Source organism: Heterodontus francisci, chromosome 37 (genome assembly GCF_036365525.1).
Source record: "Heterodontus francisci isolate sHetFra1 chromosome 37, sHetFra1.hap1, whole genome shotgun sequence".
Classification (NCBI taxonomy): domain Eukaryota; kingdom Metazoa; phylum Chordata; class Chondrichthyes; order Heterodontiformes; family Heterodontidae; genus Heterodontus; species Heterodontus francisci.
The window spans coordinates 1,826,329-1,852,525 of record NC_090407.1 but is presented as its reverse complement, the minus strand read 5'-3'; the positions used below and the strand labels follow the sequence as shown (position 1 = coordinate 1,852,525).

Genomic DNA, 26,197 nt, shown 5'->3' with positions numbered 1-26,197 from the left:
ATTGTTAGAAGCTTGTAAAGCAACCCCCCCCCCCCCCCCCCCCACCACCAACACACTGTTAATTCAATCCAGTCATTCCACAGATTGGCTAACATATCACACCATCTACAACGAGGAGGTATAACCACCTCCCCTCAACATGCAACAGCATTACCATTATTGAACCTCCAACACACTTAGGGTCAATGACCAGAAAATTTAACTGGACCAGCTACCACAGCAGGAAAGAAGCTGGGAATTCTGTGGCAAGACTAAATGATTGAGAGATAAAGAGTTCAAATCTCACCACAGGAACTGGGGGAATTTTAAATTACACTAATTAAAAACAAACTAGTTATCAGTAATGGTGACCATGAAACTACTGGATTGTCATTAAAAAATAAATCTGGTCCACTAATGTCCTTTAGGCAATCTGCAACTTGGTTGATCTGGTCCATACATGACACCAGATCCACAGCAATGTGGAGGACTCTCAACTGCCCTCTGCAAAAGCCTAGCAAGTCACTAAACTGTATTCAAGGCAGCAATTCACCAAGGACAATTAGAGATGGACAATAAATGCTGAATTGCTAGCAACATCCACAACCCAAGGAATCCTTTACTTCTCACCTGAAAGATGGCATGTCCAATTGTGTAGCATTCCCTCAATACTATACTGGATTATGTACTAAAAAGTCTAGAGTGAAACCTAACCCACAACCACCTTCTGAGTCAGGAGAAAGGGGATAGGTGTTAAAAGCAGAACTGATTGGGTTACAGATTTATTACCGATTTACTTAATCTCCAAATGGCTGTAAAGACACTGAAATTCAGAGATGTGCAAAAGCAACATATCAATTAGCACCTTGTCCTGCTCAGACATCAAAGCATTAATGTGGCCATAAATGTAGGTCTCATACTACGAATCTCAAGACAATGAATGGTGTTCTTTCGGACCTTTATTAGATGCCCGGTTGTACTTAAAGTTCGGTGTACAATGCTTACAAATTAAAAACTGGTATTTCAAAAATTCAAATTGACCAGATATCAAATAAGCTTAAAAACCATCTGAAGTAAAAAGGAAAATAGACCATCTACAAAAATCTGTTTTAAGCCAGTTCCAAAAAGCAGTTCCAGGAAAGGTTAAGAAACCATGCTGCATAGGTTTACTAGTGTGAAACATTCTGGTATCTGGTCAACTGTATGTATGCAAGCACTGCAGATCTTCATTACAGTCGAAAGCTCACTTTTCTTATTATTGCTGGAATTTGACTTTGATGGTCTTCGTTTGATGACAAAACTGTAAGATAAATGCGGAGTAACTACTGCAGTCAAATTGACAAATCAACTGAATGCCAGATGAATATTAAGCACCTATCCTTATGCTGCAAGAGAAATACACTTAAATTCACAGAGTAATGCTGCCTCCATAAACACCTAGAATACTGCATCCTTATAAGCTATCAAATCATTATTAAGTACAAGTGAAATATTGTATTTTTTCTTTACTGTGGCTGGCACCATGTAGATGCAGTCACAATATGAAGAGACCAATTTTCTAGATTACAAGCCCATAATACCATGCATTAATTTATTGTCACTTTAATTTGTTAAATGTAATTGGCCTGAATATTAAAGGCACAAAAGATAACTGCAATTATCAATACTTACTTAGTTGATGTTAGACATGCTGAGCTGGTGTTACTCAGCATTGCCCTGCTCGGTCTCCGGAGCAGAGATGTTCTCAGCTGGTGTTTCGGGTGCCTTGGTCTGAAACAGAATTAACCACAAAAAGGATATATATTGCAATTAATAGCATAACCGGCCAACTTAGACAATATTGCAGGTTCCTTATTTCTTTCATATCAGCTCAAGCTTGACGATATAATGTATGGATTCCTGCCAGATGCAGAAAAACTTAAGTGTGCAATTAAACAGGCGACACACAGCAATTAAGGCACCAGAAAAAGCAGCTTCTGTTCACACCCGTTGCTGTGATGCACATGATCTGCGGCTGCTTGATGTCAATACCAGGTGCCAAAAAAGTGGACCAGAATCACAGAATAGTGCAGAAGAGGCCCTTCGGCCCATCGAGTCTGCATCAATGCATTAAAACACCTGACCTGTCTACCTAATCCCATTTGCCAGCACTTGGCCAATAGCCTTGAATGTTAGGACGTGCCAAATGCTCATCCAGGTATTTTTAAAGGATGTGAGGCAACCTGCCTCTACCACCCTCCCAGGCAGGGCATTCCAGACCATCACCACCCTCTGGGTAAAAAAGTTCTTCCTCAAATTCCCCCAAATGCGACCAGCTGCTCCCAACCCTAACCGTCAACAGCAGCTTTCAGCATTTTAAAAAACTTTAGAACATTCTACGAACAGAAATTCTTATTTAAAATTGGTGCAAGACACTCAGGTGTGTAATCATATTAAAATTGATTAAGCCAAAAGGAGATACTAGGACAGGTGACCAAAAGCTTGAGGTAAGATTTAAGGGAGAACAGAGAAGTCAAGGAGAGAATTCCAGAGCTTGGGCCTGGACAGCTGAAGACTCATCCACCAATGGCAGGGTGAAGGGAGTGGGATGGATAAGAGGCCAGAGGTGGAAGAACAGAGAGTTCTTAGAGGGTTGTAAGGCTGGGGAAGGTTACAAAGATAGGATGGAGAGATTTGAAAACAAGGGTTAGAATTCTTGAAACTGAGGTAGAGACTGGGAGCCAAATGGAGACCAGCAAGCACAGTGACGATGGGTGATCAGGACTTGGCACAAGTTAGGATACCTTTGGGATGACCTCAAATCCATAGGTGGTGAAGTTGTGAGGCCAGCCAGCAGAGCATTAGAACAGTCGTGCTTGGAGGTAACAGGAGCACGAATGTTTCAGCACAGATGGCTAGGTGCAGAGATGGAATTGAAAGCACAGCACAAGGTCAAATAGGACAACAAAGGTTGTGAAAATTCTGTTTCAGCCCAAGACAGCGAATAGGGAGGGGATGGAGTCAGCAACCAGGGAACAGTTTGTTGCAGGGGCCAGAGACAACAGTTTCAGTCTTCTCAAATATATAATCAGAGGAAAGGTCAGCTCAACCAGGACAGTAATAGTCTTGACAGCAGAATGGAGAGGAGCGAGCAAGACCGAGCTGGATACAGTCAACGTCAATAGAATCAGACATGTTTTTGGATGGTGCTGCTGAAAAGCAGTTGTAGGAGGGGTCCAAGGATTGATCCTAGGGGAATTCTAAGGTAACTGTGGAGGAGTTGGAAAGAGAAACCAAGCGTGGAACCATGCAAGAGTAGTCTTGTTCAACTGGAACAAATGGAGTTGGGATACTAGAGGACAATGTGGTTAATGATGTCACAAGTCAGAAGGATGAGGGAGAGTGGACTACAGAGAGGCGAGTCAAGTGCTAGGGAAAGGGAGGAATGTGTCAGACAAATTCAAGTCACAATAAAGTGCAGTATGTTTAGCAAATTTACCTTCAGAGAAAACACAAGATGTGTCTGATTCTAGCTGGTGCACTTGCTTATGCTGTATTTTTACATAAACGTACCTCCTCGCCATCTTTTGGTTTAGGGTTTTGTGGTCGACGACGCCTATAGTTGTAGTTGCGGCGAAATCGTCTGGGATGCGACTGTTGGTCTTGTTGGCCATCCCCTTGATTTTCTTTATCTTCTTCACTACTTCCCTCCCTTGGTGGACGTGGGCGAGGGGGTCCTCTGTAACAAAGCAATTAACTGAAACTAATGTCACTGCAGCATTAGATGCAACATCTACAGTCTTCAACAGATCAGCAAGCTATTAGCGCAATGAAAGTTGACACATCCCTCTTCAGGAATCTCAGCCCACACTGACTCAAATTCCAATCGAACAATGCTGGCCAACAACCTTTGGCAATTAGCAAAGATCTAAAACAGATACCCACTTTCCTCCCACTCCCCCAAAACAGGACCCTAGAATATTTAAAGCAGTATAAATTGGAGAGGGGAGGAGAAAGAGAAACAGTAATCAAGGTGAACATCAGAGGTTAGAGCTCATGAAGGATAGCCTTAATGGATTGTAAAAGGAGGATCATGCTTGACTAATCTAATTGAATTTTTTGATGAACGGAAGGTTGATGGAGAATGCAGTGGATGTTGTTTATATGGATTTTAAGAAAGCATTTGTAAGGTACCACATAAAAGGCTGGTTAACAAAATTGAAGCTCACGGAATAGGAGGGGCATCATCCAATTGGATAAAAAGTTAGCTTAAGGACAGAAAACTGAGTCATAGCAAGTGGCTGCTTTCAGACTGGAACATGGTATACAGTGGTGGGAGTGTTGCTTTTTTTTTGCTGCATATAAATGACTTGGATCTTAAAATACGAAGTAGGATCTCAATTTGCCGATCACACCAAACTAAGTGGTAAACAATGATATGAACTCCCTGCAACAGAACAGATAAGCTAGTGGAGTGGGCAGACGGAACTTAATACAAACATGAGGTGATGCATTTTGGCAGAAGGAATAGGGAGAGGCAATATATATTTAATGGCGCAGTTCTAAAGAGTGTGCAGGAACAGAGGACCTGGGGGTGCATGTGCATAGATCTTTGAAGGTGGCAGGACATATTGAGAGAATGGTTAGTAAAGCATATGGAACCTTGGGCTTCATAAAGAGGCATTGAGTGCAAAAGCAGGGAAGTTATGCAGAACCTGTATAAAGCTCTGGTTCGGCCTCAACTGGAGTATTGCATCTAGTACTGGTCACCACACTTCAGGAAGGATGTGAGGGCCCTAGAAAGGGTGCAGATTTACCAGAACGGTTCAGCGATGTGGGATTTTAGTTACACGATTAGGTTGGAAAAGCTGTGTTTGTTCTTCAAACAAAGGAGATTTAATGCAAGTGTACAAGATTATGACAGGCTTAGATACAAGGACATAGAGACACAGATTGAAAGTTTTGGGCAAGAGATGCAGGGGGAATATGAGGAAGCACTTTTTGCACAACAGGTAGCAATGACCTGGAACTCGCAGTTTATAAGGGTGGTGGAAGCGAATACAGTGACTTCAAGAGGAAATTGGATGGCCACCTAAGAGAGAAACTTGCTGCAGGGATTGAGCCAGGGAATGGGCTGACTGCATAGATCCATGGAGAACCAGCTGAATGACAATGTTATTGCTCAGAAGGAGGCCAGTCATTTATGGCAAAAACAATTTTAGATAAAAATGATGCAAGTGGAGCAACCTTACTGATTACCATGCATAATTCTCAGCAGTAAACTGGTTTCCACTAAGGAACCAAGCAAAAAAGCATATAGCTCAATAGTTACAAGTTATTCAGCAAGGCTAAAATGGGATCTTCTGCATTGATGGTCCAAAGAAAAGCTGTAGCATACCTGCGGTAGCGTGGACGGTAGCCCCTAAAACGATTTTGTCCTCTGTTGGGTTTACCACCTTCTTCCCCAGCAACTTGATTTTCATTTATTTCACCACCCTTTATGTAAAAGAAAAAAAAACTTATAACATTAACATTTCCAAATATGCTTAACTAGTTACAGTTTACAAATCTCAACTGCAGGGAGTTAATAAAACAAATCAATGGCTGATTTGAAATTATACTATAATTTCAAACATGAATCCAGAAGCAAGCAGGTAACCCAACGAAAATTCAAATGAACACTAGGCTGTAAACAAAAAGGAATAAACGAAAGACTGCCTACATCATGCAGCACACCCATGAACAAGTGCTGCAATGGAAACAGAACATGGTTTGCTTCCTAGCCGAAGTTTGCAATTGCTTTTTTTTTAATAAAGTAAAAAGTATGGGAAAACCGAAGTGTTATATCCTCTGGAGGACCTTTTCAAATCAGGCTGACTTGAGAATTCAAGGGAGATGTAAACTGCCTAGATGGGTTCAAATTTCCCTTCAGTCCAACACCCTCCCCAATTTCATTTCCTCAAGGCTGTAAAGGGCAAACTTGTTGACCTACCATAGTTACCCATCATCTAATCTAGCTTAACTATGTTAAGTACCACCATACTGTGCATTGCATAACCAAAATATTCAGCATGTCAGTACAGGAGGGTAGGACAATCCCAAATAAAAACAAGAAATGCTGGAACCACTCAGCAGGTCTGGCAGCATCTGTGAAAAGAGAAGCAGAGTTAACGTTTCGGGTCAGTGACCGTTCTTCGGAACTGCTCTTTTCTCCGACATGCCGACCTTGAAGAAGTTCTGCTTTTTTCTCAGTCTATTTCAGATTTCCAGCATCCGCAGTATTTTGCTTTTATTTTAGGACAATCCCAAGTTCCTCTTTCTAAAACAAGCCTCCTACTTAACTTCCCCTCCATCTTAAAACATGCAAGGTGTTCAGACACCATTATGCATCTGCCTGTCCCTTCCCCCAAGTCTCACTCCCAATCTAGCTATGAATTCCTGTCACCCAGTTCTTTCCCATAGATCCAAAACACAACTGAAATGCATCCTCAATCCTCTGCCCACTCAACTTCAGCTCCCTTTCCTGAAGTAGATTGTTTTTACATAGAGAAATCAAAATTTATTACAGGTAGAGACTTCAGATACAAACCAAAGAAGAAATTCAAATCTGTAAATACACATTTTGGTTTCCAGCCCTGTGAACACCATTTCTAATTTGGGTTAGAATAATTCCTGAATACAAGTATAAGTCAAAGTGGATACAAGACACCTTGGGGATTGGTGTTGGGACCACTACTTTTTCTAATTTAGATTAGCATTCAAAAACTCAAGTTTAGTATCAACTGCAAATTTGCACCAAGCCAGTGGATTTGAAGGAGACAACTCAAAATTAAGCAAGTTGGGCAAATTAATCCCATGTACTTCATGAACTGTAAAATACTAGATTAGAAGACTTTATACTTAATATGCTATAGTGCTAGTCATCAAGGCAAGGAAAAAAATATTCAAGCGAAAACTGGAGCATTTTGGCTATTCAACTAAGCGGTCTCAAGTATACAAGGGCAGCATAAAAGCAACAGCACAGACCAGCTGGGTCAAAAGGCCTTTTCCGGTGTTATAAAATCTATTCAATACAGATCCAAAGTAGTGAAAGGAAAATTTAGGACTTATCAAGCTTAGCCCATGAGCAATGAGATGGACAAAGACAAAAACATGAAGCCTTTCAGGAAACAATACATGATAATGGGACAGGGAAGGAAAGAGTCTTTTCCTGGATCAGTTGCAATAGATCAAATAAATTTTCTTATCCAGAATTAGGTCACACGAGCTCACTCCAGTGAAAGGAGGGCTAGTATCTGTTAAATCAAGGATTCCTCTATCCCTCCACACCAGGAGTAATGTGTGCAACTATAGGCAAAAACCTTTAGCACCATTAGTCATCTGGAAAATAGTCAATGCTTCAATAACCCAATAGACCAAATTTGTAGAGTGATCTCTACGTCAATTTATTCCCTTTATGCTACCTCAGTAATTTCTCCCTGAGGCTGGTTGCTGTATTGTGGACGGCGACCATAGCGGCGACGAACAAAATAAGGTGGATAACGCTGTCTTCTGTATGGAGGACGATGCTGTTGATTTTGATATTCCTGGTTTTCCCCATCTGTTGCTGTCTCTGCTCCATCTCCTTTTTCTCCACCTTCAATGTTCTGTTGGTACTAATCAAAAATCACATGGGTTTAAAAACAATAAACAGCTTCCAAGATACACTGCTAACACTATTCCAGCACATGCCAGTTAAATCTGCAGGCAAGGCATGAATAAAAAAGGTAGACCTTCCTTGGAATGCAACAATTCCAAGTTTATGAATGACCCAGGTATCCAGAACTCTTCTAAACAAATGGATCCAGATAGGCAGATCCAAGTTACTTGCCTGAAAACAGTATAAAACATACTGTTAGATTAATGTCAACCAGAGTAAAATCCAGATCAAACTAGCTTTTTCCCCCATACTCAACTATTTAAAAATGTTTTGCTAATTTAGGACACCATGACCTTTGAGAATAGTCTTAGCTCTCAGTTTCACATGCATGCACTATAGAAATGAACTTACTGTTATCAGTTTTTTTTAAGCCATCTGGGAAGCAATCTTGGCATCAGCAAAACAGAAAAAACCCTACAAGGTTAAGGCAAACATTTACAAAGAAATTATACCTAGATTCCAAAAATTGCATGGTGGAATTGTTGTTTAATAACCTCTATTTACACAACATACATGGATGCGTCATAAATGTTACCATTTGAATACAGATGTGTCCTACGAAGGCTGTTGAGGTACAATTAAGAACAAATGCTAGGATTGATTAAACCACAAGTATGATTTTGACTAAGGTAAACAGCTATATAGGTTTGTGCACGAGCTGTGGATTTCCAGTCTCCAATGATTAATTATAGCCAAAGCCAATGTTTACTGTTTTGTTCATGGATTATTTTCACATGCATGGACATCTCCCACAGTGCTTCCAGTTAGGTACTTCCAGATCCAGACGCCAGCAAATGTATTTAGTTCCATTTTGAGGCTGTTTGACATGGCAATATTGGTACCCAGCTGTCTTCGCACATGAGGGCAATATCTTCTGTAATGAGATCAGAACATTAATGGAAATATAGTTAGAAATCTAAAAAGTTTCTGTACTTACATTACGTGGTGGCCCTCGGCGGCGAGGGTTGTAGCGACGATAACGATTTCGGTCTGCAGCATATCGGCTTCCTTGGACTGGAACTCCACCTGGACCAGTGACGTTTGCCGCCTCTGCACCCTACAAAGCACAGGTACTAAATTAAAACTGAGTGCAGGAAAAAGCCTGAATGGAATTTGAAGAATACATGCAAACAAAAACATAAATACTTAGTTTGAAAATCTGCCATGCATTTTATTTTGCATTTCTGTAGGAACTTTTAAAAATCCTACTTCAATGAAACTAATTCGAGGGCATAAAAATTGTGCAACATTAACAAAAGACTTTATAACCAGAGGTGTTACAGTCCTAGAGAAATTACTTCCCAATTGACAGGTGGGTTTTTAAATATACTATCCTGTTGCAACAGGAAGATTTTGAACCTGAACTTAATCAAAATTGAGCAATAAAAACAACTGGTCAAGAAGCTGTATCATACCTTTTCACCTTCCACTACGTCAAACTCCACAGTTTCACCGTCTCCAACACTACGTAGGTATTTCCGTGGGTTATTCTTCTTTATGGCAGTCTGTAACGAGTTCAGTGCCTCATTTAATATTGAAAACCTAACTTCCATCACATTTTAGCCTTACAATGGTAAATTTTTTGATAATTATGGACACCAACTCATTTGGAGAAAAACAGTAATTCTTACTCAACATACAGGACAATGAGTTTCTCTCTACAGATGAGGTCTAACCCAAGTATTACGAACATTTTGTGTTATTGAGAAGGAGGGACTACAGATGCAAACACCCCATGGAGTTTATAGAGCATTCCAAACAGCATTAAAATCCAAGTACAACTTATCCCCAAATATTTAATCAGTTAAAATCCATCAGCATGCTCAAGTCCACTGAAAATATAGCCCAGGTAGTGTATCCCTAATATAACGTGCATACTTTCCAAAGTCACCAACTGTCAAGCAGCAGTTGGGAGTTTCAGCACACTAGATAAACTGCAGATTAAAAAAAGTATCAATCTGAACTACACTGCCAACACCCTCTGACCACAACACTAACACATGCCACCTGAAAAAGTGATTGGATTAGTTAGATGCAAGAATAGTCAGTAGCAACTAGCTACTTAGGGCTTGGATTAGTACCTGGGAGTATGATGTTATTGCTATTACTGAGACTTGGTTGAGGGAAGGGCATGATTGGCAACTAAATATCCCAGGATATCGATGCTTCAGGCGGGATAGAGAGGGAGGTAAAAGGGGTGGAGGAGTCGCATTACTGGTCAAAGAGGATATCACAGCTGTGCTGAAGGAGGGCACTATGGAGGACTCGAGCAGTGAGGCAATATGGGCAGAACTCAGAAATAGGAAGGGTGCGGTAACAATGTTGGGGCTGTACTACAGGCCTCCCAACAGCGAGCGTGAGATAGAGGTACAAATATGTAGACAGATTATGGAAAGATGTAGGAGCAACAGGGTGGTGGTGATAGGAGATTTTAATTTTCCCAACATTGACTGGGATTCACTTAGTGTTAGAGGTCTAGATGGAGCAGAATTTGTAAGGAGCATCCAGGAGGATTTTCTAGAGCAGTATGTAAACAGTCCAACTTGGGACGGGGCCATACTGGACCTGGTGTTGGGGAATGAGCCCGGCCAGGTGGTTGAAGTTTCAGTAGGGGACTACTTTGGGAATAGTGATCACAATTCCGTAAGTTTTAGAATACTCATGGACAAAGACAAGAGTGGTCCTAAAGGAAGAGTGCTAAATTGGGGGAAGGCTAACTATACCAAAACCAAAGCGGAAAAAGGAAGCATACATAAGGTCAAGGAGGCTGAAGAAAGATGAAGCTTTGAAAGAATATCGGGAATGTAGGACCAATCTGAAACGAGGAATTAAGAGGGCTAAAAGGGGTCATGAAATATCTTTAGCAAACAGGGTTAAGGAAAATCCCAAAGCCTTTTATTCATATATAAGGAGCAAGAGGGTAACTAGAGAAAGGATTGGCCCACTCAAGGACAAAGGAGGAAAGTGATGCGTGGAGTCAGAGAAAATGGGTGAGATATTAAACGTGTACTTTGCATCGGTATTCACTGAGGAGAGGGACATGACGGATGTTGAGGTTAGGGACAGATTTGATTACTCTAGGTCAAGTCCGCATAAGGAGGGAGGAAGTGTTGGGTATTCTAAAAGGCATTAAGGTGGACAAGTCCCCAGGTCCGGATGGGATCTATCCCAGGTTTCTGAGGGAAGCGAGAGAGGAAATAGCTGGGGCCTTAACAGATATCTTTGCAGCATCCTTAAACACGGGTGAGGTCCCGGAGGACTGGAGAATTGCTAATGTTGTCCCCTTGTTTAAGAAGGGTAGCAGGGAAAATCCTGGTAATTATAGACCGGTGAGCCTGACGTCAGTGGTAGGGAAGCTGCTGGAGAAGATACTGAGGGATAGGATCTATTCCCATTGGGAAGAAAATGGGCTTATCAGTGATAGGCAACATGGTTTTGTGCAGGGAAGGTCATGTCTTACCAACTTAATAGAATTCTTTGAGGAAGTGACAAAGTTGATTGATGAGGGAAGGGCTGTAGATGTCATATACATGGACTTCAGTAAGGCGTTTGATAAGGTTCCCCATGGTAGGCTGATGGAGAAAGTGAAGTCGCATAGGGTCCAGGGTGTACTAACTAGATAGATAAAGACTGGCTGGGCAACAGGAGACAGAGTAGTAGTGGAAGGGAGTTTCTCATAATGGAGACATGTGACCAATGGTGTTCCACAGGGATCCGTGCAGTTCTAGTCGCCACATTACCAAAAGGATGTAGATGCTTTGGAGAGGGTGCAGAGGAGGTTCACCAGGATGTTGCCTGGTATGGAGGGCGCTAGCTATGAAGAGAGGTTGAGTAGATTAGGATTATTTTCATTAGAAAGACGGAAGTTGAGGGGGGACCTGATTGAGGTGTACAAAATCATGAGAGGCATAGACAGGGTGGAGAGCAAGAAGCTTTTTCCCCCCAGAGTGGGGGATTCAATTACTAGGGGTCACGAGTTCAAAGTGAAAGGGGAAAAGTTTAGGGGGGATATGCGTGGAAAGTTCTTTACGCAGAGGGTGGTGGGTGCCTGGAACGCGTTGCCAGCAGAGGTGGTAGATGCGGGCACGATAGCGTCTTTTAAGATGTATCTAGACAGATACATGAATGGGCAGGAAGCAAAAAGAGATACAGACCCTTAGAAAACAGGCGACATGTTTAGATAGAGGATCTGGATCGGCGCAGGCTTGGAGGGCCGAAGGGCCTGTTGCTGTGCTGTAATTTTCTTTGTTCTTTACAACCCAATTATGGGAACTTAAACCTGGATTAATGAGCACGGCTCAATAAATGATTAAATACCAGCCAGAAACAGAAGTCTAGCAAACTTCCAGTACTTCTTGCAACCCTAGATAAATGAAAAGGCTAATAAACCTTCCCCTCACCTGAAGCTTTCAATCCGTCACAACACTTGAAGCTGTTTCAGTAACCCTCAACGTCACTAGCCAACTTCTCTCAAGCTTAGTCACTCCTGAAAGCTCTTCCTCCTCAATGTGTTGAAATAGCCTTACCATGCTCTTCAAATCAAGAAAAATTACCTCCCTCAAGTCATTCCACCAATTTTTAATACAAGCATCACCTGGACTCTACATTATACTATGGACCATGATTCTTTATAGCAGTGGTTCTCAAACTGGGGTCCATGGACTGCCAGGGGCTTGTACAGATATCCCAGGGGCCCATGAAGGGCATCAGGCGCATTTATTGGCAGTGACCCAAAGGCAGAGATGCCATACACCAAGCAGCAAGGCAGTGATACTCTAGCACAGACAGGCCAGTAAACAAGAGGAGGAAAAAAATCTGAAACCCCTCAGCAGCTGCGCAGCTGAGTAGGCAGGCAATATAGGGTTACACCTGAAACAGAGCCAGTGAACTAGATTTCCAGACCCCAACACATTCTAAACCAGTATCAAGATGACATGGACACTGAACTAGACTGTTCAAATTGATATTTAAATGAGCTCATTTTTTTTGGTTTTTCAGTAGATCTGTTAGGAATTTAGAATAGAGGGAATGGAAGTGAAGGCAGTTGTATGTTCCTCCTGCAGAATGTGGGAGGTAACGGTCGCCAAGAGTGTCCCTGCTGACTGCATCTGCGGGAAGTGCACCCAACTCCAGCTCCTCGAGAACCACGTTTGGGAACTGGATGAACTTCGGATCATTCGGGAGGCGGAGGGGGTTATTGAGAGGAGTTATGGGGAGGTAGTCACATCTCAGGTAAAAGAAGTAGGTAGATGGGTTACCGTCAGGGGAAGGAGAGGGAACCAGCAGGCAGTGCAGGGATCCCCTGTGGCCATTTCCCTCAACAACAGGTATACCGTTTTGGATACTGTTGCGGGGGATGACTTACCAGGGGTAAGCAATGGGGTACAGGTATCTGGCACAGAGTCTGTCCCTGTTGCTCAGAAGGGAAAGGGGAAGAGGAGCACCAACGACATAGGTAGGAAGAGAGATGGGGATTTAAGACAGAAATTCAGGGAGCTAGGGTGGAAGCTTAGAGCGAAAACAAACAGAGTTGTTATCTCTGGGTTGTTGCCCGTGCCACGTGCTAGCGAAGAGAGGAATAGGGAGAGAGAGGAGTTGAACACGTGGCTGCAGGGATGGTGCAGGAGGGAGGGTTTTGGTTTCCTGGATAACTGGGGCTCTTTCTGGGGTAGGTGGGACCTCTACAAACAGGATGGTCTTCACCTGAACCAGAGGGGTACTAATATCCTGGGGGGGGGGGGAGATTTGCTAGTGCTCTTCGGGGGGGTTTAAACTAATTCAGCAGGGGGATGGGAACCTAAATTGTAGTTCCAGTGTACAGGATGTTGAGAGTAATGAGGTCAGGGATAAGGTTACACGGACGCAAGAGGGCACTGGCAAGCAAGAACTTGGTTTAAAGTGTGTCTACTTCAACGCCAGGAGCATCCGGAATAAGGTGGGTGAGCTTGCAGCATGGGTTGGTACCTGGGATCTCGATGTAGTGGCCATTTCGGAGACATGGGTAGAGCAGGGGCAGGAATGGATGTTGCAGGTTCCGGGATTTAGATGTTTCAGTAAGAACAGAGAAGATGGTAAAAGAGGGGGGGGGGGGGGGTGGCATTGTTAATCAAGGAGAGTATTACAGCGGCAGAAAGGACATTTGGGGACTCGTCTACTGAGGTAGTATGGGCCGAGGTTAGAAACAGGAGAGGAGAGGTCACCCTGTTGGGAGTTTTCTATAGACCTCCGAATAGTTCCAGAGATGTAGAGGAAAGGATAGCGATAGTGATCACAATTCGGTTAGGTTTACCTTAGCGATGGGCAGGGACAGGTATATACCGCAGGGCAAGAATTATAGCTGGGGGGAAAGGAAATTATGATGCGATTAGGCACGATTTAGGATGCGTAGGATGGGGAAGGAAACTGCAGGGGATGGGAACAATCGAAATGTGGAGCTTATTCAAAGAGCAGCTACTGCGTGTCCTTGATAAGCATGTACCTGTGAGGCAGGGAGGAAGTTGTCGAGCGAGGGAGCCGTGGTTTACTAAAGTTGAAGCGCTTGTCAAGAGGAAGAAGGCGGCTTATGTTAGGATGAGACGTGAAGGCTCAGTTAGGGCGCTTGAGATTTACAAGCTAGCCAGGAAGGATCTAAAGGGAGAGCTAAGAGCAAGGAGAGGACACGAGAAGTCATTGGCGGATAGGATCAGGGAAAACACTAAGGCTTTCTATAGGAATATCAGGAATAAAAGAATGACTAGAGTTAGATTAGGGCCAATCAAGGATAGTAGTGGGAAGTTGTGTGTGGAATCAGGAGGTAGGGGAAGTGTTAAATGAATATTTTGCATCAGTATTTACAGTAAAGAAAATGTTGTCGAGGAGAATACTGAGATTCAGGCTACTGGGCTAGATGTTGCCTGGTATGGAGGGAAGGTCTTACGAGGAAAGGCTGAGGGACTTGAGGTTGTTTTCGTTGGAGAAGGAGGAGGAGAGGTGACTTAATAGAGACATATAAGATAATCAGAGGGTTAGATAGGGTGGATAGTGAGTCTTTTTCCTCGGATGGTGATGGCAAACACGAGGGGGACATGGCTTTAAGTTGAGGGGTGATAGATATAGGACAGATGTCAAAGGTAGTTTCTTTACTCAGAGAGTAGTAGGGGCGTGGAACGCCCTGCCTGCAACAGTAGTAGACTCGCCAACTTTAAGGACATTTAAGTGGTCATTGGATAGACATATGGATGAAAATGGAATAGTGTAGGTCAGATGGTTTCACAGGTCGGCGCAACATCGAGGGCCGAAGGGCCTGTACTGCGCTGTAATGTTCTAATTCATATGCAGTATAAATGGAAATTTTACAGATTAAAACTTATACATGCAAGCCTTATATGCCTAATCACAAAGACCAATGCAAAACTGTTGCATTTCCCCCAAATTTTTCAAAGAAATGCAGACATGCACCCTTGCCTATTCTTCCAGTGAATCAGACTACTACACTGGCAAAAATACCACAATGGCTCTAGATTACTAGTCCAATAAAAGTGCAAAGTTACATAAATCTCAAGAGCCAGATTATAGCACCAATTCAGAACAGGCCAAGAAAGGCAATTCCCAGATAGGATAATGCAATCAACTTTCCTGGGACCCTGCCAACTGTCTCCCCCTATGCCCAAGTGACCACACATCACATTGTGCACACTTTATATGTTTAACTTTGGCAGAAGGAAGGCACATAGTACGTTTCAACTGCTGTTCTGAAATAGTCACCACCTTGAGAACTACTCCAATTTCTGGTATGGCTACTACTTGGCTTTTGTGCTCTCAGAGTTCAGCACTCAAAATTCTAGGGCAAATCCATACAACTGCATGAGCATCAAAAAGGTAAACCAGAATCATTAAATTAAAAAGGATATGGGGACATGCATGTAAACCTGTAAAGGCAAGTGTACTGAAGGAGGAAAGAAGGCTTCAGTGATCAACCCATGATTGAAATCAAAGCAGCAGTATAGGAATGTAGATAGCCAAATACTCAATCTTCATTTTCAACTATTATTTCTAATTTTACCTACCCTTGCCAAGATGTAATGAACAAAACTCTACATTTGTTTTCTCCTAAAATCTCACCCTGCCACTGTTTGAAAACTTCAACTAGCTCATACTTAAAAATCATCCTCCTGCACGGCCCATCTCACTGCTTAATGTTGACAAGATTCTGTCCAAAGTCATAACCAGTCAAGTTTGCTCTGGAGTCGGTGATCCACCCTGATCAGACCTGTACCGCGAGACTATGCGCGGGACAGGAGGGTGGACACCTGTCTCATCAGCCTAGACCAGGAGAAGGCTTTTGACAGGATATTGCACACCTACATGATGGACATGCTTTCCAAAATGGGGTTTGGGGAGGGAATCAGCAATTGGGTCAAACTGCTCTACACAAACATCAGTAGCAGTCTCAATCAATGGGTGGGAATCAAAGTTTCCCGATCCAATCTGGAGTCATAGGGCTGTCCTCTTTCCCCGGTCTTGTTTGTTTACTGTATTGAATCCTTTGCTGAGTCTATTAGGAAGGATGCGAGCATAAGAAGGGTGACAATCCCAGGCAGTGGAGGCACTCAAGTTAAAACCTCCTTGTACATGGATGACGTTGCCGTCTTCTGCTCGGATCCGCTGTCTGTGCGCAGACTGATGAGCATCTGCGACCAGTTCAAACTGGCCTCGGGAGCCAAAGTTAACCACGGCAAGAGCGAGGCCATGTTCTTTGGGAATTCGGCCGACCGATCCTTTGTCCCCTTCACCGTCAGGTCATACTACCTGAAGGTGCTGGGGATATGGTTCGGAAGGGCTGGGGCGTGCACCAAAACCTGGGAGGAGCGAGTAGCCAAGGTACAACACAAGTTGAGCATGTGGGGGCAGCGATCTCTCTCCATTATGGGTAAGAACCTGGTCATCAGGTGCGAGGCGGTCACGTTGTTGCTGTATGTGGCGCAGGTCTGGCCAATAGGGCGGCACAGTGGCTAGCACCGCAGCCTCACAGCTCCAGGGTTCGATTCTGGGTACTGCCTGTGCGGAGTTTGCAAGTTCTCCCTGCAACCACGTGGGTTTGCGCCGGGTGCTCTGGTTTTCTCCCACAGCCAAAGACTTGCAGGTTGATAGGTAAATTGGCCATTGTAAATTGCCCCTAGTGTAGGTAAGTGGTAGGGAATATGGGATTACTGTAGGGTTAGTATAAAATGAGTGGTTGTTGGTCAGCACAGACTTGGTGGGCCGAAGGGCCTGCTTCAGTGCTGTATCGCTAAATAAATAAAATACTCCACTCCTGCGCTGTGGCGGTCACCCGAGCCATTTTCCGCTTCAGCTGGGGATCTAAAATGGACCAGGTCCGGAGGGACACGATGTCCAAACCTCTGGATAAGAGCGAAAAAATTTACCCAACGTGGCCCTCATCCTGACGACCACCTTAGTGTGCGGCTGCATCAAGCTGTGTGTAGACCTCCAGTACACAAACACCAAGCGTCACTACGTGCTGAGGTTCTATCCGTCCCCGGTGTTGCGAAGGACAGGCCTGGTCACATTGCCGCGGAACGCACCATCCAGTTGGACTGTGCCGTACCACCTATCCTTCTGCAGGAAAACACCTTTGCCCACCAATCCATCAGGCACTGGTCTGCACAGAATGCCCTCAAGGCCCAACAGGAAAAGGAGATGGTGGATCCTGTCGGATGGTTCCCCGAGCAGACCGCCAAAGTCATTTGGTGGAATGCCTCATCACCAGAACTTTCAAACAAGCACAAAGATGTAGCTTGGCTTGTGGTGAGAAGAGCCCTCCCAGTCAGATCCTTCCTGCACGGCCGAAGTCTCGCCCCCTCCCGCACAATGCCCCGGCTGGGGGGGGTTGGAAGAGACGGTTGCCCACCTCCCTCTGGAATGTGTCTTTTGCAAAGCAGGTGTGGAAAGAGATGGTGGTTTTTGTCGAGGTTCATCCCAAGCAGCCGAGACAAACATCAACTGCTGCTGGACGACTACCAATTCGGTGAAAGACGCCCTTTTGGTCTGCCCAAAACTTGCTGGTCTTCCAGCGCAAAGAGTTGTCCACCACCGAATGTTGCAGACTGGCACATTCCAAGGTCCAGGACTAAGTGCTGAGGGACGCACTAAAGCTTGGGGCAGCCGCAGCAAAGGCTCAATGGGGGAAAGACCACTGTGTAAGGTCCCCCCATCAAGCTAAACGGAGGGGCTGGATCCATGGGAAACCCCTTGAACTGTATTGGGAAAATTTGTTTGCTGTAAAATGTAAAAATGTATCTGGCATGACAAATGTGAAATGGAAGGGTTGTGAGGCAACGCATGTTTGTATTGAAGCAACAGACCTCCTTTGCACGGTTTGTAATTTTTGACTTGGTGCTGCTTGAAACTGTTTGGTAATGTATTTTTTTTTTTTATAAACAGATTATGAAGTATATTTTGGAAATAAAAAAAATCCTCCTGCCAATATATCTAAACTTGAGGTTGCTAAATTACTCATTGACTTGAAATTTATTAAAATGAACATTCCACTGCTAATCTTGCCTTTGCACATCTTTAAATCTACTGTAGCAATTTAGCAAGTGTCACTGCTGACATCAAAAGCATAACTACATCTGATGTAGTGCACTATAATAAAGCTGCCACTATGATCTTCCATCTACCCATTTTCCTTATTGTTTGTATAGTAAATGGCTTTTCTGATGACTGATCAACACAAGGCATTCTCTTGCTACTTCCATAAAATTAGCCAGCGCCCTCAGAAAGTGACATTCATTTTTCCCCACCCTTTGGAAAATGCGAGCGTAAAAGGTCCTACATCGCTTAAAAATGTAACACTGTACAATATTATACAATGAGAATTAAAGGTGAACTGGTCCAGTAGTGTCAGTAGCAGACTATAAACACATAACACAACCAATCTGGACATAGTGCATCTTGCATAACCCAGCTAGCTCCTTGGATCCAGGTCACCCCAAGCTCTAGCTCAGTGTTGTTCAGGGGCAATGTCAGGAAGGACTTTTGTTGAGGGTAGTGAAAATTTGGACACTCCCTCAATCAGCTGTTGATGCTAGGTTAATGGAAAAAAAATCAAAAGCGAGAGTCAAGATTTGTGGAAACACTCAAAGTCTGGCAGCATCTGTGGAGAGAGAAAGTATTGTAGTTCACTGCAATCTGAACTTTACAGCTTTCATTTTGACCAGTTTCAATGTCATAAGAACTAAATGAGAGTGTGCTGGGGACATGAATGTATCCCTTTAAACCGAGCCACAGTAACATCCACTGCACCCAAAAGGCAGGACACGGACCTAGAACTGGACTAGAGAAGCAGAAAGAGACACAAATCAAGTAGGGTTTGAATCAAGAAAATGCTATTGCTAGGCAACTTGGGCAACAACTGCCATCATACTACCAGTGGGGACAGCAATAGAAGAGTAGAGAATGGAACCAGGCCAAAAGCAGCAAAGTGCACTACTGCAAGCACAGAAGAATTCTACAAACCAGGACATGAAAGGGGAAAAGAAAATACGAATTTCTTGATCACTCAATCCTAACCATTTCACTCTACAAACTTTTCAGATCACATCACCAGTACATACAATCCTCATTTCCCCAATGCTGTAGTTGAACCATCCTAATAAACAGATCACTAGATCATTTGATAGGACATTGCAGGATCAGTGGTAGGATTTCACATACTGAGAGCTTACAAAGTACTAGCACCTATTTATGAAAGGCTTTCTTGCCCTTTTCATGTTTTGGTCTCTTCCACTAAAGTCGCCTCTTGTGCTAGATATTCAGCAATCTTAAACAGTGATGCGATATGTAGGGAGGCTTTTAGCATTCTTCCACAATTATGACAATCCCAACGAATCTAGTCATTTTAGAAGTGTCGAGGTTTGGAGTGACCCAACCAGTATTTCTCAATTTAGCTCCAGTGAAATACTTCCAGAAGTGTATTTAATGTAAAGAACTTAGGAAATCACGAGGTTGTGAAAGGTGCTACATAAATGCAAGTCTTCCCTTTCTTCGCCATTCAAGCCGAGCAGTGATCTTTGCTACAGGCCTTGGCACTACATATACAGTTCTTAATTTTAAAACTGCTGAATGCATACTGTGGCGATATCCTTGCACATGTTGGGGCAGGAGTATGAAAATGATCCCTAATGGAACACATTAAAAATTAGGTGAAAGATATTCATAGGAAAGGGCAGCAGTGTGGGACATTTAAACAAATTAGATATACATGATCCCATTACTTATTAGTTCAACACATCTACCTACATAACAGCCTATTATACTGCATATTTACCATCAGCATGACTGACACGCCACTGCTCGGTAGTCATACCAGTCCATAGGTTTGTCACACTTCCAAAAGCACTTTATAGGGACTTCTAGCAGTATGCATGCATTCCTTAGAATATACACTCACCTGATGTACAAATACATCTTCCTTTGTATCATTCCTACAAAGCAAAAAAAAAGTTATACTTCACATATTTGTACCACAAATTAATGTTTGTCTGAAATAATTTTCTTTCCCAGTCACATCTTCAGGACAATTCATTCAGTAAATTTAACTCGACATTTCAAAGCATTATGATAAACTTATGTTTGGTAGCTTTACAATACGTGGTTTTATATATGTTTCCAGCATTACAATTGCAGTCCGAAAAGCCTCCTAGTTATAAATACAATGCATGGAAATTGTTCACTGACCTGTTGATGAATCCGTAGCCATTTCGTACATTGAACCACTTTACTGTTCCAAGAACCTTTGTTGCTGGAAAGAGAAAAATATGGCTTCCAATATTTGAGTCACGAGTTCGATACACAAGTTTAACTTCCAATGAAAAAACATCTGATCTAGTTTAGAAACACACAAAGCAATAAAATCCCTCCAGAACGCTGATCAGCTAAATCAAACCACATAAGCAACACTGTCAAAAGGACAACTGGTAATCATGATTTGGCGACAAATTCACCAGGACAGATTCTGGATAGAGATGGCTGCATGGAACACTGGGATAAGGTGAACAGGCACCCACATAATTAATGTTAGATGTCACTCGCACACAAACCAGAACCACAAGTGCTCCTGTAAAAGAGGTGTACAAACAATTTAAAAATCCAAAGATGAACAGATGTCTTCAATATTCCTCAGAGAGACAAGAAATAAGAGTAGGACATACAGCCTCGTGAGCCTGCTCCATCATTCAATACGATCACAGCTGATCTTAGACCTCAACACTATTTTCCTGCCCAATCCTCAATAGCCAGCCAAATAAGTTAGGCCATAAGTGTTTAAAACAGAGGGCAACCAAGTCAAGGTTAAGGCTAACCTGAAACACCATTAGATAATTTGACAAACTAAAATTCCTAAGTGAACTAATTGCCAGACTAACTAAGAGTTGGGCACTCATTTCATTTTGGAATGAACAGTGACTGCAGATGACATCAGTACTGGTGTAAAGGGCTTACTGAGCTCAGCAGACAACACGCCAAGTGAACTGACTTGTCATTTAAAACACAATGGCTTATAAATTGTTCCATGTGAACTACCTGCATGTCAGTTAACAATTTAACTGCTCCTGCACCCACAAATAGTTGAAGCAGATGGCATTTATTCAAACTGGTGATCAGTTGCCAGGGATATTCATTTGGCAAGATGATAGGAAGTTCTACTAAATGATCCACTCAACACATTGGGTTTCATTTAATTTGCAGTATCAAGTTAGGCAGCACAATTTATATCGGGCATTAAAATAAAAGCAAAATACTGCAGATACTGGAAATCTAAAACACAAACAATAACTGCTGGAAATACCCAGCAGGTCTGGCAGCATCTGTGGAGAGAAGCAGAACTAATGTTTCAGAAGACCTGAAACATTAACTCTGCTTCTCTCTCCACAAATGCTGCTAGACCTGCTGAGTATTTCTTGTTTGTGTTTTATATTGGGCATTATCATCCATAAAGCTTGACTTTAAATAGATGAAGGAATACATGAGCACTCATTTCCACCCAAACTTGTATTATATAAGAAAGCTGGGTACAACTTCCTTGAAAATAGTCTCAACCACGAAGAGCAGGCCTATTTAATCTCGTGCTTTGTTCTTGGCAACTGCCAAAGTTTATTCTCCAGTTAAATCTTATGGATCCTCCCTGGCTCACTACCATGTCAACAAAGCTGCAAAATCCAGATTAGTGATAGGAATATATTGACATCGCAGTTGCTGTCATAGGATAAGAGTATCTTACATTACGCAAAATTCTTCTGAAGGCCACGCAGATTAAAGTAGACGTCAAGTTCACGCACTTGTTGGCTATGCTTGTGGGATTAATGTTCATGTTCAATTAGCAGGACATTTGTGTAAAGGTAAGTATGCAGAGTCAAAGTGAAGCAGTGTGTGAGATTGCCGAGGCAGCTTGTTCAGATTGTCCACTGGCTGCCAGCAGTGGAAATGTTGGAGAAGTTGAGACTGGCTGAAGTTTTGCTGCTGCCCGGCCAGAGGAAGGTGCGGCCCCGGCCGCGGCCCGGGCCCGAGTGGGGGAAGGAACCATTTTCCTGTCAAGTTCCAGTTCGGAAACGGCCGCAGGCGCCGCTCGCTCCGGCTTCGGGCTTTTTTTGAAAACGATTCCAAAGCGGCCGCCCAACGACTCCGGCGCGGCCGTTTGAGTTTGAGGCGGGTCCCGAGCGCGGGTTCCAAAGCCTGGCCCCAGGCCGCACGCTGCCGACATGTGGCCGGCGCTGCCGCCCACCCAGGATCCGGGGGAGGGTAGGCCGCAAGCCCCGGGAGAGGAGCCTCTCCCTCTGACACCGGGAGCCGGGGCACTGGCGGCTCCTCCCGCCACAGGTGTCGACACGGTATCCCGGGCCCCACTCACCGGGGGAGATGAGCCCGAGGCCCCGAGAGCACGTGGCTGCCGCCCCGCCGCAGCCTCTTCCCCCACCGGGGGGCCCCGGGGCCGAGGGGAGCGGCTCCCGGAGCCGGGCTCCGAACAAAAGGATCATGCTCCGCCATTCTTGCAGCTGCCGGGAAGCGCCATCCCCGGGCCAGCGGCCCCGGTTATATCCCGGCCCGCGGTTTGAGGGGATACCGAGGGGTGGATTCTACTCCCGCCCCGCGCCTCCAGCCCGAGCCCGGTGGACGGTTGGTGTTTGAATAAACGCGAGCTCGACGCCAGCGGCCGTTACAGGAGCCCAGCGCCCGCCCAGCCGCTCACCCCGGCACCCCGCCCGCTACCGGGGATCCTCCGCCAGGGCGGGGGGGACCGGCTCAGCCCCCACCCCCGAGGCCGCCGTGAAGCTCCGCGATCCCGCTCACCGCCTCCCCCCCCGGCCCCCGGCCCCGAGCCGCCGCACTCACCGATGACTTTCTTCTCCCCAGGGGATTTGGGTTTGTCTGGCTGTTGCTGCTGTTGCTGTTCGGGTTGCTGCTCTGTCTCGGCCTCGCTCATGGTGTTGTCAGACTGCGGGTGATGGTACTGTCGGGCCGCTCTCAGCTGGGGGCTCCTGCGCTCTCTCCGCTCGCTCCTCTCTCTCTCCCTCTGCTGAAAGAACATGGCTGCCCTCTCGCGAGAATTTCAAATAAATACCAGGACACAGCCCGCCCACAGCGCCGGCTCTGATTGGTGACTGCTGCACCCTGGCTGCTGCTGATTGGCTGACAGAACCATCCATCATTTCTCTTCGCGCCCAACATTCCACCTGTAACGGACATGATTGGGAGCTCAGTTCCAACTCCAGATTCCTATTGGCGGAAAAGAATATCAATCATCTATGAGTTCCCCCCCCCCAGTGTCAAATCCCTCTCCCCTGATTGGCGCATTCCAACCGCCACCCTGGTTGAATGGCAGGTATGAGCAGGTGAGCTGCTGTCAATCACTGTCAGTCCCCAGCTATCAGACTGCAGTGCTGCAACCAGGTGAAAAACTCTTGTCTCACTGCATCTTTCCCAAAAAAGTTAACTCGAGCTGTCCAGTGCTAAAGCAAATTATCATATGAACATTTGCACCAAGACCCTCCCCCCCCCAAATCTCTCCAAGCTCGACTGATTACACGTACCCCAAGAAATTGCCTTTTAGGTCTTTCCCTGCAACTCCCTCCATGCTGTTACCCTCTCCTACTCCAGCATTCCACTCCAGCCATATATCCCAACACATCTTCTGCACTCCTATGACATTAGCTTATTCCTGACTCCCCACTCCCATTGTTCCACCATTGACAGCTATTCTGTCGGCCATTATGTCCCCACCATTGGGAGCACATCTCCACAGAAAAAATACAAAAACTACATAAATTGGTCCATTTTAAAAAAAAATAGAGATTGTGTGGCAATATATAATAGTTATGTTTAAAACTTTGAAAGGATGGAACAAGGTACATAGATAGAAGCAGGCTTTTTCCATCATAGGAGGGGGTCAAGAGTGAGGGGCCATAGATACAAGATTAAATGTAAGAGATTTAGTACTGAAACCAAAAGAAACATCTTTACACAGATGAGACTGAAAATTCAATTCCAGTGTTCATGATGGAAGCAGCAAGTTGCATTCACCCATGATCCTGTGCGCACTGACCTCACAAGGATCTAAAGGGAGGGCTAAGAAGAGCAAGGAGAGGACACGAGAAGTCATTGGCGGATAGGATCAAAGAAAACCCTAAGGCTTTCTATCGGTATATCAGGAATAAAAGAATGATAAGAGTTAGAACAGGGCCAATCAAGGATAGTAGTGGGAAGTTGTGTGTGGAATCAGAGGAGATAGGGGAAGCGTTAAATGGATATTTTTCGTCAGTATTTACAGTAGAGAAAGAAAATGTTGCCGAGGAGATTACTGAGATACAGCCAACTAGGCTAGATGGGATTGAGGTTCACAAGGAGGAGGTGTTAGCAATTTTGGAAAGAGTGAAAATAGATAAGTCCCCTGGGCCAGATGGGATTTATCCTAGGATTCTCTGGGAAGCCAGGGAGGAGATTGCAGAGCCGTTGTTGTTGATCTTTATGTCGTCATTGTCGACAGGAGTAGTGCCGGAAGACTGGAGGATAGCAAATGTTGTCCCCTTGTTCAAGAAGGGGAGTAGAGCCAGCCCTGGTAATTATAGACCTGTGAGCCTTACTTCGGTTGTGGGTAAAATGTTGGAAAGGGTTATAAGAGACAGGATTTATAATCATCTTGAAAAGAATAAGTTCATTTGCGATAGTCAGCACGGTTTTGTGAAAGGTAGGTCGTGCCTCACAAACCTTATTGAGTTTTTCGAGAAGGTGACCAAACAGGTGGATGAGGGTAAAGCAGTGGATGTGGTGTATATGGATTTCAGTAAGGCGTTTGATAAGGTTCCCCACGGTAGGCTATTGCAGAAAATACGGAAGTATGGGGTTGAAGGTGATTTAGAGCTTTGGATCAGAAATTGGCCAGCTGAAAGAAGACAGAGGTTGATGGCAAATGTTCATCCTGGAGTTTAGTTACTAGTGGTGTACCGCAAGGTTCTGTTTTGGGGCCACTGCTGTTTGTCATTTTTATAAATGACCTGGATGAGGGTGTAGAAGGGTGGGTTAGTAAATTTGCGGATGACACGAAGGTCGGTGGAGTTGTGGATAGTGTCGAAGGGTGTTGTAGGGTACAGAGGGACATAGATAGGCTGCAGAGCTGGGCTGAGAGATGGCAAATGGAGTTTAATGCGGAGAAGTGTGAGGTAATTCACTTTGGAAGGAGTAACAGCAATGCAGAGTACTGGGCTAATGGGAAGATTCTTGGTAGTGTAGATGAGCAGAGAGATCTTGGTGTCCAGGTACATAAATCCCTGAAAGTTGCTACCCAGGTTAATAGGGCTGTTAAGAAGGCATATGGTGTGTTAGCTTTTATTAGTAGGGGGATCGAGTTTCGGAGCCACGAGGTCATGATGCAGCTGTACAAAACTCTGGTGAGGCCGCACCTTGAGTATTGCGTGCAGTTCTGGTCACTGCATTATAGGAAGGATGTGGAAGCTTTGGAAAGGGTGCAGAGGAGATTTACTAGGATGTTGCCTGGTATGGAAAGAAGGTCTTACGAGGAAAGGCTGAGGGACTTGGGGTTGTTTTCGTTAGAGAGAAGGAGGAGGAGAGGTGACTTAATAGAGACATACAAGATAATCAGAGGGTTAGATAGGGTGGATAGTGAGAGTCTTTTTCCTCGGATGATGATGGCAAACACGAGGGGACATAGCTTTAAGTTGAGGGGTGAAAGATATAGGACAGATGTCAGAGGTAGTTTCTTTACGCAGAGAGTAGTAGGGGCGTGGAACGCCCTGCCTGCAACAGTAGTAGACTCGCCAACTTTAAGGGCATTTAAGTGGTCATTGGATAGACATATGGATGAAAATGGAATAGTGTAGGTCAGATGATCGGCGCACATCGAAGGCCGAAGGGCCTGTACTGCGCTGTAATGTTCTAATGTTCTAATGTTCTAACTTCAGGTTAAACTGATGGATGAAGGCACAGGGGTTGACGAGATATGGGAACAGGACAGGAGATATGATTAGAACCATTTGTTTGCATGGAGTA

The 26,197-nt window shown here is 44.3% G+C and overlaps 1 protein-coding gene across 1 annotated transcript; it reads right to left on the bottom strand.

Annotated features, from left to right (window-relative positions):
• Window positions 1-920: 920 nt before the first annotated feature.
• ybx1 (Y box binding protein 1) lies at window positions 921-23,243 on the bottom strand. The gene is made up of 10 exons (XM_068016822.1): window positions 23,027-23,243; window positions 20,378-20,441; window positions 20,091-20,124; window positions 9,073-9,162; window positions 8,595-8,714; window positions 7,422-7,613; window positions 5,357-5,454; window positions 3,532-3,697; window positions 1,651-1,749; window positions 921-1,279 (listed from the first exon to the last, which is right to left on the bottom strand). The coding sequence occupies exons 1-9, from the start codon at window positions 23,220-23,222 to the stop codon at window positions 1,681-1,683; spliced, it is 1,029 nt and encodes a 342-aa protein (XP_067872923.1). The 5' UTR covers window positions 23,223-23,243; the 3' UTR covers window positions 921-1,279; window positions 1,651-1,680.
• Between the last annotated feature and the right edge of the window lie 2,954 nt (window positions 23,244-26,197).

Coding starts and splice junctions, on each gene's coding strand:
- ybx1 (XM_068016822.1), bottom strand. CDS start 23,222: ATGTTCTTTCAGCAGAGGGAGAGAGAGAGGAGCGAGCGGAGAGAGCGC. Junction 20,442..23,026: donor TGGGGAGAAGAAAGTCATCG/GTGAGTGCGGCG, acceptor TTCTCTTTCCAG/CAACAAAGGTTCTTGGAACA. Junction 9,163..20,090: donor AAGATGTATTTGTACATCAG/GTGAGTGTATAT, acceptor AACTCGTTACAG/ACTGCCATAAAGAAGAATAA.